Source organism: Castor canadensis, chromosome 3, assembly GCF_047511655.1.
Source record: "Castor canadensis chromosome 3, mCasCan1.hap1v2, whole genome shotgun sequence".
Taxonomy (NCBI): Eukaryota; Metazoa; Chordata; class Mammalia; order Rodentia; family Castoridae; genus Castor; species Castor canadensis.
This window is the reverse complement of record NC_133388.1, coordinates 198892492-198906300: the sequence shown is the minus strand read 5'-3', so window position 1 is coordinate 198906300 and position 13809 is coordinate 198892492. Positions and strand designations below refer to the sequence as shown.

General features: G+C 57.1%; 1 protein-coding gene across 6 annotated transcripts; it reads left to right on the top strand.

The window, feature by feature from the left end:
* Window positions 1-1543: 1543 nt before the first annotated feature.
* On the top strand, window positions 1544-13505 carry Puf60 (poly(U) binding splicing factor 60). Of its 6 annotated transcripts, none has more exons than XM_020170342.2 (12): window positions 1544-1689; window positions 5866-5952; window positions 7965-8060; window positions 8176-8265; window positions 9179-9229; window positions 11288-11449; window positions 11534-11626; window positions 11758-11971; window positions 12045-12235; window positions 12372-12507; window positions 12709-12944; window positions 13028-13505. In XM_020170342.2, the coding sequence occupies exons 1-12, from the start codon at window positions 1666-1668 to the stop codon at window positions 13325-13327; spliced, it is 1680 nt and encodes a 559-aa protein (XP_020025931.1). In that variant the 5' UTR covers window positions 1544-1665; the 3' UTR covers window positions 13328-13505. The 6 variants fall into 6 exon arrangements, with proteins under 6 accessions (XP_020025931.1, XP_020025933.1, XP_020025932.1 ...); XM_020170343.2 differs by having other exon boundaries at window positions 1619-1689; window positions 5869-5952; XM_020170346.2 differs by lacking the exon at window positions 1544-1689 and adding an exon at window positions 3302-3524.
* The last annotated feature ends 304 nt before the right edge of the window (window positions 13506-13809 follow it).

The following is a 13809-nucleotide window of genomic DNA, read 5'->3' as shown; positions in this document are numbered from 1 at the left end:
GCTCAGTCCTTTTCTTTTTTTTTTTTTTTTTTCCTTCCTTGGCTTCCATTATTGCCTTGTGGCTTTTGTTTGTTTGTTTGAAAGTACTGGAGTTTTGAACTTAGGGCCTTGCACTTGCTAGGCAAATACTCTACCACTTGAGTCATGCCTCTAGCCCTTTTGCTTTAGTTATTTTCCAGATAGGGTCTTGTGTCTTTTGCCTGAGATGGCCTCAGACTGCAGTCATGCCTCTCTGCCTCCCAAGTAGTTGGGATAAAGGTATGAGCCACTGTGCCTGACTCCATAGTTCCTTCTGAGTCTCATTTTCTTACTCTCCTATGCCTGGTGATTCTGGGCTGTCCAGTTCTGGTTAAGACAGAGATAGAAGTCATGGCTAGGGCTTTTCACTGGTGAGCTTGGAGGTCAGAGGTCTGGCTGGGCTCTTCTACTAGACACCCCTCCTCCCCCAGCTGCCAGTCTTTTCTTCTGAGCTGGGAGTTGCTGCAGAGAGGAGACCTCTAAGAGGAGGTTGGGGGCACATGTGGGAAGCCAGACCTCAGTGCTCCTCTCGCAGAGCTCACTCCCAGCCATAGTCAGCAGGACAGTGCCTGTTGGCACCAGCTGTGGGATAGAGGTCTACGGTCTCCTACTTTGTTCATCTTTGCTTCCATGCAAATCCCTCAGACAGAGCCTCTACAGCCCAGCTGGCTGAAGCAGCTCTGCTGTCCACCCTCCCCAGCTCTGCAACATTCCATTTCTCTGCACGCAGGCTTTGCCTTTGTAAGCTCCTTTCCTGTCATATTAGAGGACTTCAGAAGGGAGATATCTGCCATATTTTACTACAGGTGTCTATATTCAATTCGGTACTTTTTCAGAGTTGAAAGGAGACTCCCCATCGAGGGAAGACACTGTGGTCTCAGGCAGCTGAAGATGCCTGAGTTTACACATCGTGGTCCCTTTCACATGTTGGGTGCAGCCTGTGGCCGATGCCAGGGCAGCTCCTTCACAGCACGGATGAACACCCGGAGCCTTTAAACACAGCAGAGCTTAGGTGACCTAATGCACGCTATTCCCAGGGGAATGGCTCACAAGCCGTCTCCAGGGCTGCCGGTCCACCGGACTGTATGTTCAGTACAGACAGTAGTGTTTTGCGAATTAGTAGACAGGAGAACATACTGCCGGTTAAATGAGGACTCGCGACGTCAGAGATGTTAACGATGCAAAACGATACATCAGTCCTTTTGTCGCCTGTCTGCGCAGACTCCCTCAGCCAGGAGGGATCCGCTTCCCTTCTCCCTGCCTCCTAATCGCTGCCTCCAGCGAGTGCACATGCCTGGGATAAGTGTACCTGCAAGGCAGGCAGAGAGATGGAGCGGTGGCCATAGCACAGCGGGAGATGACGCAAGCGTGCGCCCCCAGGGACGCAGGTAGCCTCGCTAGACTTGCTCCGCGCGCCTGAGCCGCCTTTGGCCCCGCCCTCCCACATTGGCCACGCCCCGATCCGGCCGAGCCGCTGCCGGGGGCGTTAACTGCTTCTCCCCGCCCCGGAAGCGCGTTCCTCTATCCTTCCACGTCGCTGGCGAAAGGCCTTTTATCGCGAGAGTTCCTCGGCCGGCACCCAGATCGCGCGAGACTGCAAAGGAAGTAGGAGCGTGTGGCGCGCGCGGCGGCCGCGACGGACGCAAGATGGCGACGGCGACCATAGCTCTCGTAAGTGACCCCCCCTCCCCCGCCACGGTCGCAGGCAGCCCTTTGCTGACGGGAGCGGGTCGTCGGCCAGACCAGGGCGCGGAAGCTCTTTGGGGGCGCGGCGGTCTTCCCAGGCTCCGTGCGGTCTCTCCCGCAGCCTTGGGCGTGCGGGGCGGGGGCGGGGCGGGGGCTCGCGGGCAGCGGGCCCGCAGCCACAGCTTCCGGCTCGCGGACTCCAGCTTCCGGCGGCCGGGTGGGGTGGGTTGGTCCGCCGTGGCGGAGCTGTATTCCCGGCGGGGCGGTCCCGGCGGCAGGCCGCGTCCTGGGAGTGATGGCGTTTGCTCCACTGCCTGCCGGAGTGGGCTTCGGGTTGGGGTTGCGGAAGGGGCGGGCCTTGCCTCACGCAGTGAGGGCCCGGTGGCTTTCATTCCTCGTGCCCACGGTTGTGATCCGCTCTCCGCTAGTGCTTTGCAGGAAAGCAGTTACTCCCTCCTGTTACTCCACTCAGGACGGGAAGGACGTCCTCTTTTCTCACATGTCTTTTGAGCAGTTGCTCTGCTGCAAGCTCTGGGAGGGCCTTGAGGCACGGGGGGGAACCAGATGGAGGCAGTCTCTGCCGTGGTCGGGGGTCTGGTGAGCACCATAGGCTTCCTACCCCTGTGCCTTGTGCCGGGAGCCGAGGTGTGGTGCTCGAGATAGTGTGAGCACCTGGAAGAGGGAGCCTCTCCCTGCTGTGCTCCTCACCCACCTCCCCGGACAGGCGGCACGCCTGTGCATAATCCCCGCTGGTCTTCTCCCCACTTAATTTAGGGATCAGCTTCCCTCCTGGACCTTTCCCTGCTGCATTCATCCCTTTACCTGCCACCCTCCCTGAGCCGGCGCCCACAGGAATGGGATAAAGTCTGTCTAAGAAGATTTGGGCAGTTGGTCAGGGAGTGCACGTGGGCTGCCATTGCCAGGACTTGAGCTGGGAGCTGCACCCTGCCCCACTAAGGCAGAAACAATGGGGGTCACTTGCACAAGATGCTCCAGATTGTGAGGGACAAGGCCAGTGTGTAGCCCTCACATCATGGCAAACTTTTTCTACTGCTGCTGTTTTTTGTTTTGTTTTTTAAAGTGAAACTGGGGTTTGAACTGAGGGCTTTATTTTTGCTAGTCAGGCATTCTACCACTTGAGCCACTTCTCTACCCCTTGCTGCTTCTTGAAGCCAGAGGAGGAAATGACCATTGTGAGGAGAAAGCCAGAAAGTTGAGGACCTGATGACCCTCCAGGCGGCAGTCAGAATTGATGAGATGGAAGCTCAGAGAGAAGGACCAGACATTTGGGAAGGTGTAGTAAGGTAGTAGATGCCTCATTTCTTGATGACCCACTGAGCAACTCTTGATGGTCATGCAGACTGAGGGGTGAGCGCAGCTCTGTTGTGGCATGATGCCAGAGAGGTGGTGTCATGGGTGAGATGAATATGGACAGTAAGTCTGACCGGGGAAGCAGGAGTTTTTCATGGGGTATTTGTTGCATCCCAATCTTGTCAAGGTTAGTACCTGCTCTTTGACAGCCAAGGCCCAGGCCTGTTGCCGCTGGCTCGGAGAGGCCTGACACATTGCTTTTTCTTTTTTGGCAGTGCTGAGGATGAACCCAGAGCCTGTTACACACTGAACATGCCTTACCACTGAGCTGCATCCTAACCCCAATCTTTTGAGTGGACAGGTCTTTAGAAGGGCTTTCAGGTCCCCACTGTCCTGGTGGGCATAACAAGAGCCTGTTCCCCATGCCATGGTGCTTCAGCTCTTGTGGAAGGGCGAATGGAGTGGCTGAATCTGGCTGACACAGGTCTGGTGGAGAACCATTCAGGAAGGTGAAGGAATGATTTCTCTCTGTTTCTCTTGCTGGGTGGCTGCAGAAATAGCTCAACAGCCCCTTGACAGCAGAGGTTCAGTCTTCATGATCTCTGGTGCACTGCTTCGCTTCTCTGACTGCCCAGCTGCTCGCGCTTGTGGCCCTTATCCTTGAGCTCCTCTTCCTTCTCTCCTGAAGGCCCCATTCATATCACCTCATGAAGAGGTCCTCCCTGGCTGCCACAGTGTGGTGTGCTTCAGTCATTCTCTTGTCCTGTGCTTTATTTCTTCATAGTGCTTGCAAACTGCAGAGACCATCTTAGGTGACAGTTGGAACATTCTTTGTCTGCCAGCAGTCGATGGTGAGATTCCCAAGAGAGTTGTCTGTCTGCTTTGTTTTTGCTGCATCTACAGTGCTCAGCACAGAGCCTGGCTATGCATTAAGCAGCACCACACCGTGTCAGAGGGCCTGACCAGATGGGATACAGCTTTCCGCAGTCAGCCTTGCTTGGGGTCTGATGCCGCTGTTAATAATTCTACCACCTGTGGCTACTTTCCACGAGCAGGGACTGACTCCCTAAGGTACTTGATCCAGTGCATGTTTTGCACCTTTCTTAGAGACAGGTCATTCCCCCCCCCCCCATTTACGACTAAGAAGCCTATGGCCTAATAGCTTAGGTTTTTTGCTTAAGTAAAAAGTAATTTTGCCAAATTACTTAACTTTTTTGTCTTCTAATGGAAATAATCCTTTTTGTTCTGGGCTGTTGAGGGACAGAGCTGGCATTTGCACCCCAGAGTACCTTAGCAGCACTGCCCCTCAGAGAGGACTTCCCATCCCTTGAGGTACCTCTCTCTGATGTTAGGGAGCATTTTGACTACAAAGCTTGCCATTTTCACTGCCAGAGGGTGACAGCATATGACCTGTTGTGGCAGTAAGTGACAGTTTTCTCCAGGCTTTCCTAGTAACTGGTTTGGTGGGGGTGAATGGGTTTGGATGTGCTGTGCAGTGTCCACCAGTGGCTTGAGTTTTCCTGTAACTTCTCATCTGAACTGTGTTCTGCTCTCAGCTCTGTCCTGGTTCATGTGTTGGCTAGTACAGTAGTTTGGGGGAGCAGGAAGTTACACACTCCAGGTTCACCTTGCTCTGAGGTGTCTCGCACTGTACCTGAAGCATGCTTTCACTGTGGGTGTTGAGAAGCACCTTCTGTGGTGCTCTATGGGTGGGCTGTGTCAGAGGAGCCTCCATCCCTTTGCCTCTCTCTGGTGTGCCATTTTTTCTAAGCAGCAGTGGGGCTGAGCTCGGCCATAGAGCACGCTCACAGTGGTAGCATTTGGAGCAACTCTAGGCAAGGCCAGGCCACAGCTCGCAGGCCCATTGCCTAAATCTCTGCAATATGCTGACCTGTGCTGATATTCCTCCTTCAGAGGTCTGAGAACCTGAGAACATTCCCTGGCCAACTCAGTCACCCTCAGGCTTTGTGTACAGCTCCTAGTGTGGTCACAGCTGTCCCTTCATGTCCTTTGATGCTCAAGGTTGCTGGGAGCAGTGTGAGTGCATTTGTTCTCTGTTCCTGTTGCAGCCTCTGAGAAGGCTGGATTGGTCTCAGAGTCCTTCTACCATGTCCTGGTCCTCCCCTACTCCCATGTTGTCCACCTCCACCTAAGGCCTGTCTTTGCCCCTGCCTCCCCACTGGGCCATGACAGGAGCCACTACTCCTGGGAACTGGCTTTGCACAGCGGTGTTCTGTACGCCCTCTGGGTATGGGTACTGTTGAATACAGAGAGTGAAGCTCTCAGCTGCCCTCCTTGGAATTAGATAGCCATAGACAGTTTGGCTGCTGGGGAAGGAGGCTTGGGCATGACCAGAGCCTGTGGAAGCATTGGGAGAATGTGAGTGGAGGGCTGGTCAGGTGTGTTCAGGGTACTGGGTGGCAGGCACCCCTGTTTTCTCAAGAGGGGGCTAGAGGACACAGCCAGCTGATCACTTTGTCATCTAGCCTGGTACAGTCTATCAGCAGGAGAGGGTGGTTTTTCTTGACCTGGGGTTGGAGCACTGTTTGCTTTCTTACTCTTTCCACTCTGTCCCTTCCCAGGGACTGCTGCCAACTTGGGCCTGCCCTAGATGCTGCTCTGCTTTCTGTCTGGGCCCAGGGCAGCTGTGAGTAGACTTGAGAGAGTAATATAAGGTGGGAGTAATGCTGGGAATATTCGAAGGCCGAGCTGGAGCTGGGCCTTTTTATAACCCTGCCTGAACTCCCTTGCTTGACCATGGGGAGCACAGCACTTGACTTGGGAAGAGAAGAGGGCCTGGGTGGTGGGGTTGTGTGACTGTTGGTTACAACATCTCCTTCCTGCTTGCAGCAGGTCAATGGCCAGCAAGGAGGGGGGTCGGAGCCGGCAGCGGCGGCGGCAGTGGTGGCAGCGGGAGACAAATGGAAACCTCCACAGGTACTGACCTTAAACATCTTCTCCCTCAGGCTTGCCCGCCTGCCTGTGAGTCCTGGGCCCAGAAGGGTCTGTGGGCAGGTGGGGAGGAGCCCTTCTATAGCTTCTGGGCAGACACTGCCTGTAGAACTGCATGCCTAGCCCTGCCCACCCCCTTAATGTCTCCCTACCCCTTGTTCCATCCTGCTAGAGGCCCCAGGCAGAGCCTAACAGTGATCAGGCCAGGCAGGGGCACTGGGGATCTCAGCTGTGCCCATTCTTAGCCATCAGCATTGTGCAGAACGGTGGGCATGCTGATCCAGAACAGGCACTGTTACGTGGAGAGCCTGAAATGGAGAATTTTGTTTTACTCTTTGATTTAAATAAAACAATATGTGAGTCAATGTACAGGTGTGGTGGGGACTCAACCTTCCACCTTTTCTTCACTCCAGGCTCTGGGGTGGGTGCAGATGGGTTGTGCCCAACTCCAGACACCTGCCCAAGAGAACAAGTCATCTGGGACAAGAAGCTGGGTTCTCTTGTCACTGTGCCATCGATTCTTTGTGTTACTCCATGACAGTGTCTGCCTCCATAGGTCTGGCAGGCTACACTAAGGTGGCCTGATGACCTCTTGGGGCTAGGCTGTCCTCCTGGCTCCCCAGCCACGCAGGGGGAGGGATAGGGATGTGGTATGCAGCCTAGATCTGGGAAGCTGTGGGGGCTGAAGCTCCCGGCCTGTCTGGTTGGCCATTGGTTGGTGGGAGAAGGGCCTTTTGTTCTTCAAGACAAAGAGGAGATTGAAAAGTTTCTAGGGGGCTGAGGGGAACTGGCATTGATTTCCATGGTGACAATTTGCTCTGGCGTCCCAACCTTGCGCTCTTTCCCACTAAGAAGGAATGGGCTTGGGGCCAGCAGGGAGGGCAGAGGACATATATAGTATGAACCAGGCTGCAGCTCTGGTTGCTCAGAGAGGGACCTTGTAGGCTTGCTGCCTTTTGACCCTGGGCTAGAAACTCAGCACTCAGGTGGCCAGAAAGGGCTTCCTAGGGTTTGAGTCAGCTGGCCACTGCCTGCTGGCTTTGTACTTTAGTCCTTGTTCATCACTCCTATGCCAGGGACCCCTCTTGCCATTCCTCTCAAGGCTGCATCTGAAAGCCTAGAAGGGCTGCTGTTGGTCTTTTGAACTGTAGCTAGGCAAGCTGGTGTTACCTGTGACCCCTGTCTCCCCTCCAACCACATACTCTGCTGGCTCTGATTTTGGGCTTTTCTCGCCACTTATATGGCTGTGTTCTTCAGTCTGCAAAAACCTTGGAACAGCTTTGACAGAAGGAATGTAAACATCCTGTTAGCATCCTCTTGGGTCTGCAGCCTCTGTGGCCAGCCCTCCCCTACCCAACACCTCCTGTTCTGCAGGCGCCTGGCTAGGGTACTGTCTCCCAGGAACTGTACAGTCCATTCAAGAGTTTGGTGGAAGCAAGCTGGATTCCCCTGTATGGCTCATGTGTGTGGGAGCTGTGCACTGTCTGCAGGGCTAGGGATGGGTGCTGTCAGGAGGGAGGCCCTTTGTCTGTACTTGTACCGTGGATGGCCCCTGGAACTCCAAGGAAGCCAAGAGGCTGGTGTGCCATGCAGCTTAGGAGTATAGAGTCCCAGAATGTCCAGAGAGTCCTGGTCTTGCACCCCGTCTGGATGGGGCTGGGCCAGCTGAGGCTGGCTTTCTTACAAAGCATGGAATGGAGACTCTGGCATCCTGATGGCAACAAGGGGCTGACTCTTATCATTTGCTGTCTGTCTTGGCTCCTGAGGAGACCATTATGGCCTGGGCTCCACAACTGCCTCACATTGGCACAAGGTTCCCAAGGTGCCTGCCTCCCTTAGTCTGTGTCCATGGGTCTTGTAGCAGACAGAAGCCTGGGATGGGAACAGCAATGTCAGAAGAGCAGACCCACATTTAAGCCAGATAGGTGGGGTTTTTGGGAACACATGAGGGAGACCTTGAGTTTGTTGCTGAACAACTCCGTTGCTCTCCACTCCAGGGCACAGATTCCATCAAGATGGAGAATGGGCAAAGCACAGGCGCCAAGCTGGGGCTGCCTCCCCTGACGCCTGAGCAGCAGGAGGCCCTCCAGAAGGTGAGAGCCTCCCTCCTGAGTCCTGTGGGCATGACTTGTCAGCTGGGGTTGTGGGGGCAGGCCATCTCCCTTCAAGGCCGGGCCTCCCAGTGCTCCTCACCACTGTCTCTTGCAGGCCAAGAAGTATGCCATGGAGCAGAGCATCAAGAGTGTGCTGGTGAAGCAGACCATCGCGCACCAGCAGCAGCAGCTCACCAATCTACAGGTGAGCCCTCCATCCTCCTGCACTCCACTGCCACCACCTCGGGGCTGGCTCCATTCGAGGCTGTCTGCCCAACCTGGGCTGGGAAGCCTCCACTGCCCCTCCCCACCACCTCCACCATCTCCTCCTCTTCTCTTCCTCCTCCTGTGCCTGCGGCCGGCTGCCCCCAGAAGGTGTTAGGACTCTCAGACTCTCAAGACTCATTCTTGGGACCCCCAGGGTCCTCACTGAGGCACATGCGGCCCAGCCTCTCCCACTTCTTGATCGCTATGGCCCTTTTTCACCCATTTCCCTGCTCCTTCTCTGTAGCTCTCCCCTGTTTCCTTCTTGGTCTTCCCACTGTTGCCTCTGGGTCTCCCCCACATCCTTGTCCCCCAGGCTGTGCACAGCTATGGTGGCAAGAAGGGTGTGTTCTTCCCTGTCCCTGTGGTCAGGCCCCCACCCCTGCCGTGAGTCCAGACCACCTGGGCTGGCACCCAGCACTGAGGGGACAGTCTAGGGGTGCCTCCATTGGGCCCCACTATGAGCCAGAGGCTGCTATATCTGGAAAGAGGCCTGTGTGAGGCCAACAGGTTCCTGGGCCTTGAGCCTCTCCCCTCCCCCAGGCCCAGCCCTCACATTCACGCTGCCAGATGTCCTGGCTGTTCACTGTGTTCCGTCCATCCCTCTCCTCCCTCCCTTCCTTCTGCCCTCGCTGGCCCTGCTGCAGAGGCTGCGGGGCGGGGCACCTGGGGCTCTGAGGCCCCCCTGGGCAGGTGCTGGCGGCCAGCCAGAGTGGCTGGCTGTGTGGGAAGGCAGGCGGGCCTCCCTGGCAGGGCGGGGACTCCGGGCCTTGCCGCTGTCTGCGTGAGGTGTTGACGAGAGCGGGAGACTGCTCGGCTCCAACAGACTGAACTCTGTCTTTACTGTCTTTCAGATGGCAGCAGTGACAATGGGCTTTGGAGATCCTCTCTCACCTTTGCAATCGGTCAATAGAAATGCTCACTTCTTCCGGGGCTCATGTCCTTAGTCAGGGCTAGAGGGGGGCAGTGCAGCCCACTGCTGGGGACCTTGCTCCCCTGGCCGGCCCTGCCCGCCAGCTCTGGACAGCGCAGCAGAGCGCCAGGCATGGCGGGGCCAGTGGTGTGGGCACCCACCCCGGGACCGCCCCTGGGGAGGCCTCCATCTGCTCTGAGGGCCCGCCTTAAAACTAACCGGCCAGGTAACTGCGGAGGGCAGCCGCGGCAGCCAGCCAGGGAGGGTAGCTGCCAGTGCCAGGCTCGTCTGCGCCTTGCTGCCCCACGCAGGGGGCACACCTGTGGGCCACCAGCTCCATCAGTCTTCAGGCTGCCTGGGCTCTTGGGTTGGGGTCAGGCCTTGGAGGAGAGAGGGGTCATAACTTGTGGCCCCATCAGACCCTGGAGGGAGGATGGATGGATGGGGTGGGGAGTGGGGGGACCCAAGCAAGCAAGAGAGGGAAGGGCAAAGACTTGAGCCATGGACCTGTCAGCAAACGGTAGAGGTCATGTGACCATAGTCATAGTGAGCAGAGCAGTCTGGGAAGGAGATGCCCCTCCCTTGCCCAGAGGCAGGCTGAGGAGGCCAGGCACTGTCATGGGGAGGTCCTGAGGGGGAGATGTGGCCCCTTTCTCTGGGGGCCTTTACTTCAAGGGGACATCCCTGGATGAGTTGCTCTCATGAGGGAGACACTCGGTGTCCTCTCTGGGAAGCATCTGTCCGAAAAGAAACCATCAATCCTTGGAGGAGACCTGGGCTGTGGGAGATGTGGTCAGGAAGAGAGCTGTTTGTCCACCTATAGTTGGGTAACCTTGCCCAGAAGAAGAGACATGGCTCTCTTTGACATAAGGGACAGATGTAATGTCACGTCTGGGAAGTCCACTATGAGAAGGGGACATGGCTCTATCTTCAGGGGTCCTCTTGTTGGGAGTGGAGTTTGAAGAGGCAACAGTCCTGTTTTCAGGGAGTTCTTAGTTTGAGGGAAGGTAGGCCCCACCTTGGGGAGTCCTGTGCTGGGGAGATAGAGACCTTACTTTTAGGCTCCACTTTGCAGTGGGGCTGGGCCTATACTAGGCCTGCTAATGTCAGAAGAACTAAACTGGTCTTTGGCCCCTGGGACCTTTGTTAGGGTGAGAGGAGCCCTTGTTGGTGTAAAGGGGTAGGGCCCTGGCAACCTATAACATGTGGCTTTAGAACCCCGTGCCTGGCACATCTTCTGTGAGGGAGGGAGCCTGTCTCTGAGGGAATGGGGAGGTCCCACCTTAAAGTAGCCCTGCTCACAACCAAGGCCTTGGGCCTGCCAGGCCCATCAGTACCCCACCCCCAAGGAACCCTGAGGCTTCTCCATTGGGTTCTCTGCTGCCTCATAAGCTCCTGGGGGCCAGCTCTTGTCACTGCTGGCATGGGCTCTAGGCAGCTCTTTTTAGCGGGGGTTATTAGGACAGGAGAGTATAGAGCACTGAGCCCTTGTCAAGTCAGCCCCGCATGAGCAACTGCTCCTTGTTCTCTCCAGGGAACCCATCTGGGCTCCTGAACTCCTCCCCTGGGGTCTCTTCCGGGCAGTGGCTGCCCTGTCTTCTGCCACCCTACCCTCTCTTCTGGCCTCCACACCAGTGGGTCCCTCTGGTTTGGACAGCTCCTCCCTCTTCTGTCACAGAACTTGGCTGGGATGGTGGGAGGATCTCCCAGCCCAGCCCAGGCTACCTGGCCCCCAAACTGGAGGGGTGGGCTGGGTGGTAGGGCATTTAGTCCTGCCTCCTGACCACTTGTCAGCTTCGTTGCCAGTCTGCCTGGGACCTGGGCGGGCTGGGGTGCGTCTGTGTCCTGCTGTTGGGCCTGGCCTTCCTTCCTCGGGGTGGGGTCCTGTTGACCCCCATGCCCTGACTGCAGGGGCCGAGCCTGCACCTTGCTGCTGCGTGGGGAGCCCTCCCCACAGCAGAGCTGGGTGGGTGGGCCAGGAGGGGAGAGGGCTGCTGAGCCACCTGCCCTCCTGACAAGCCAGTGGCTCTCTCCTTCTGTCCTGCTGCAGATGGCCGCTCAGCGGCAGCGGGCGCTGGCCATCATGTGCCGGGTCTACGTGGGCTCCATCTACTACGAGCTGGGGGAGGACACCATCCGCCAGGCCTTTGCTCCCTTTGGCCCCATCAAGAGCATTGACATGTCCTGGGACTCTGTCACCATGAAGCACAAGGTGAGCAGGCTGCTGGTCCTCAGGTGCCCTAGGCCCGTCCTCCTCTTCAGCCTTTCTGACGCTGGCACGCTTCCCTGTGTCTAGGGCTTTGCCTTCGTGGAGTACGAGGTCCCAGAAGCTGCCCAGCTGGCGTTGGAGCAAATGAACTCAGTGATGCTGGGAGGCAGGAACATCAAGGTGAGGGCGACGGTGAGGAAGTCCGGTCGCAGGCCTTGAGCTGAGACTGTGGAGTGCTCTGTGGAGCCTCCCGCAGAAGCCTTAGCGATGACCTGGGCTGATGGTACGTTTGTCTCCTGCCTCTTCCCTAGGTGGGCCGGCCCAGCAACATAGGGCAGGCCCAGCCCATTATAGACCAGCTGGCTGAGGAGGCTCGAGCCTTCAACCGCATCTATGTGGCTTCTGTGCACCAGGACCTATCGGACGACGACATCAAGAGTGTTTTTGAGGCTTTTGGCAAAATCAAATCTTGCACACTGGCTCGGGATCCCACAACTGGCAAGCACAAGGGCTACGGCTTCATCGGTGAGCTGGGGCTGAGGAAGGGCGGGCCGGCCTGGTGCTGGGGCTGCCCCTCATTGCTGCTCCCGCCCTGCAGAGTACGAGAAGGCCCAGTCGTCCCAGGATGCGGTGTCCTCCATGAACCTCTTTGACCTGGGGGGCCAGTACTTGCGGGTGGGCAAGGCCGTCACCCCCCCCATGCCCCTGCTGACGCCTGCCACACCTGGAGGCCTCCCGCCTGCGGCCGCTGTGGCCGCAGCCGCAGCCACAGCCAAGATTACAGCTCAGGTGAGGGCTGATGCAGTTGTGTGGGTTTGACAGTGGGTGGACAGGCCTGCTCATCTTCTGGGGACTGGCTCTCAGGGTGGCTTTGGGTGGAGGTAGTCAGACTGGAGACTGATCGTGGTGGCCTTTTGGGTTGTAGGAAGCAGTGGCTGGAGCAGCGGTGCTAGGTACCTTGGCCACACCTGGACTGGTTTCCCCAGCACTGACCCTGGCCCAGCCCTTAGGGGCATTGCCTCAGGCTGTCATGGCTGCCCAGGCCCCTGGAGTCATCACAGGTAAGTGTGAGTGGGTCAGGGCTCTCTCATTCCCGCTCCCTCACCTCCAGGCTCTCTGTCTTCACTGTTCTCTGCTTCATGACTCATGCTTGGTCAATTGTAACCCTTTGAGCCCAGGGCAGGCCAGTCCTGGCTCTGCTGCTTCCCAAGAAGGACTTGGGGGAGGGGAGTGACTGCTGCACCTGGTTGGTTTTGCTGCAGGTGTGACCCCAGCCCGTCCTCCCATTCCGGTCACCATACCCTCTGTGGGAGTGGTGAACCCTATCCTAGCCAGCCCCCCGACACTGGGTCTCCTGGAACCCAAGAAGGAGAAGGAAGAGGAGGAGCTGTTTCCTGAGTCTGAGCGGCCAGAGATGCTGAGTGAGCAGGAGCACATGAGCATCTCAGGCAGCAGTGCCCGCCACATGGTCATGCAGAAGCTGCTCCGCAAGCAGGAGGTATGTGGGTAGGGCTGTTCAGGGTGTAGAGTTGGGGGGTGGTCCAGGTCGGCCACCGTGCTTAGCTGTCCCCTTCCCCACAGTCCACAGTGATGGTTCTCCGCAACATGGTGGACCCCAAGGACATCGATGATGACCTGGAGGGGGAGGTGACAGAGGAATGTGGCAAGTTTGGTGCTGTGAATCGTGTCATCATATACCAAGAGAAGCAGGGTGAGGAGGAGGACGCAGAAATCATCGTCAAGATCTTTGTGGAGTTTTCCATGGCCTCAGAGACTCACAAGGCCATCCAGGCCCTGAATGGGCGCTGGTTTGCTGGCCGCAAGGTTGTGGCTGAAGTATATGACCAGGAGCGTTTTGATAACAGCGACCTCTCTGCGTGACCTTGGCCGGGTTCCCTGGACTTGCGCTTGTTCCTTGTTTCCTCTGGGTTTTATAGAATGGTAACAGTGGTGTCCCTGGGACCAGGCATTCTGCCCAGCCCAACCTGTAGTGTGCATAAAGGTGCAGGTGCTGCTGGCCCTCCACATCGCTGTGTCCAACATCGGTCCCTCTACCAGCCTTGGTGTTTGTGTGTCTCCGTCCGTCTGTCCCTCTAGAGGTGCAGGACAAGGAAACATTGGCAGGAGAGTCTCCAGCCTTAACACTGCTGCAGGCGGGAGGAGCCTTAGGGTGTGGGAGAATTGGGGAGGAGGACCCGTCCCTTCTCCCCATTGGCCGCTGGGCCGGCGTCCTGCTGTACTCAGCATTTGGGGAGCTGTCTTGCCGCCCTCCCCGTCGTCATCCACACGGGTAGTACTGGATGAGGTCTGTGCCCAAGATAACCGGGCTCGGACACGTTAAAGCTGGGATTAAGCGAGTGTAG

Bases quoted from the DNA above. Each gene is read 5' to 3' on its own strand.
- Puf60 (XM_020170342.2), top strand. From the start codon at position 1,666: ATGGCGACGGCGACCATAGCTCTC. The intron at 9,230-11,287 runs GTCAATAGAAAT...GTCCTGCTGCAG, and splicing joins CTCTCTCACCTTTGCAATCG to ATGGCCGCTCAGCGGCAGCG. The intron at 12,945-13,027 runs GTATGTGGGTAG...CCTTCCCCACAG, and splicing joins AGCTGCTCCGCAAGCAGGAG to TCCACAGTGATGGTTCTCCG.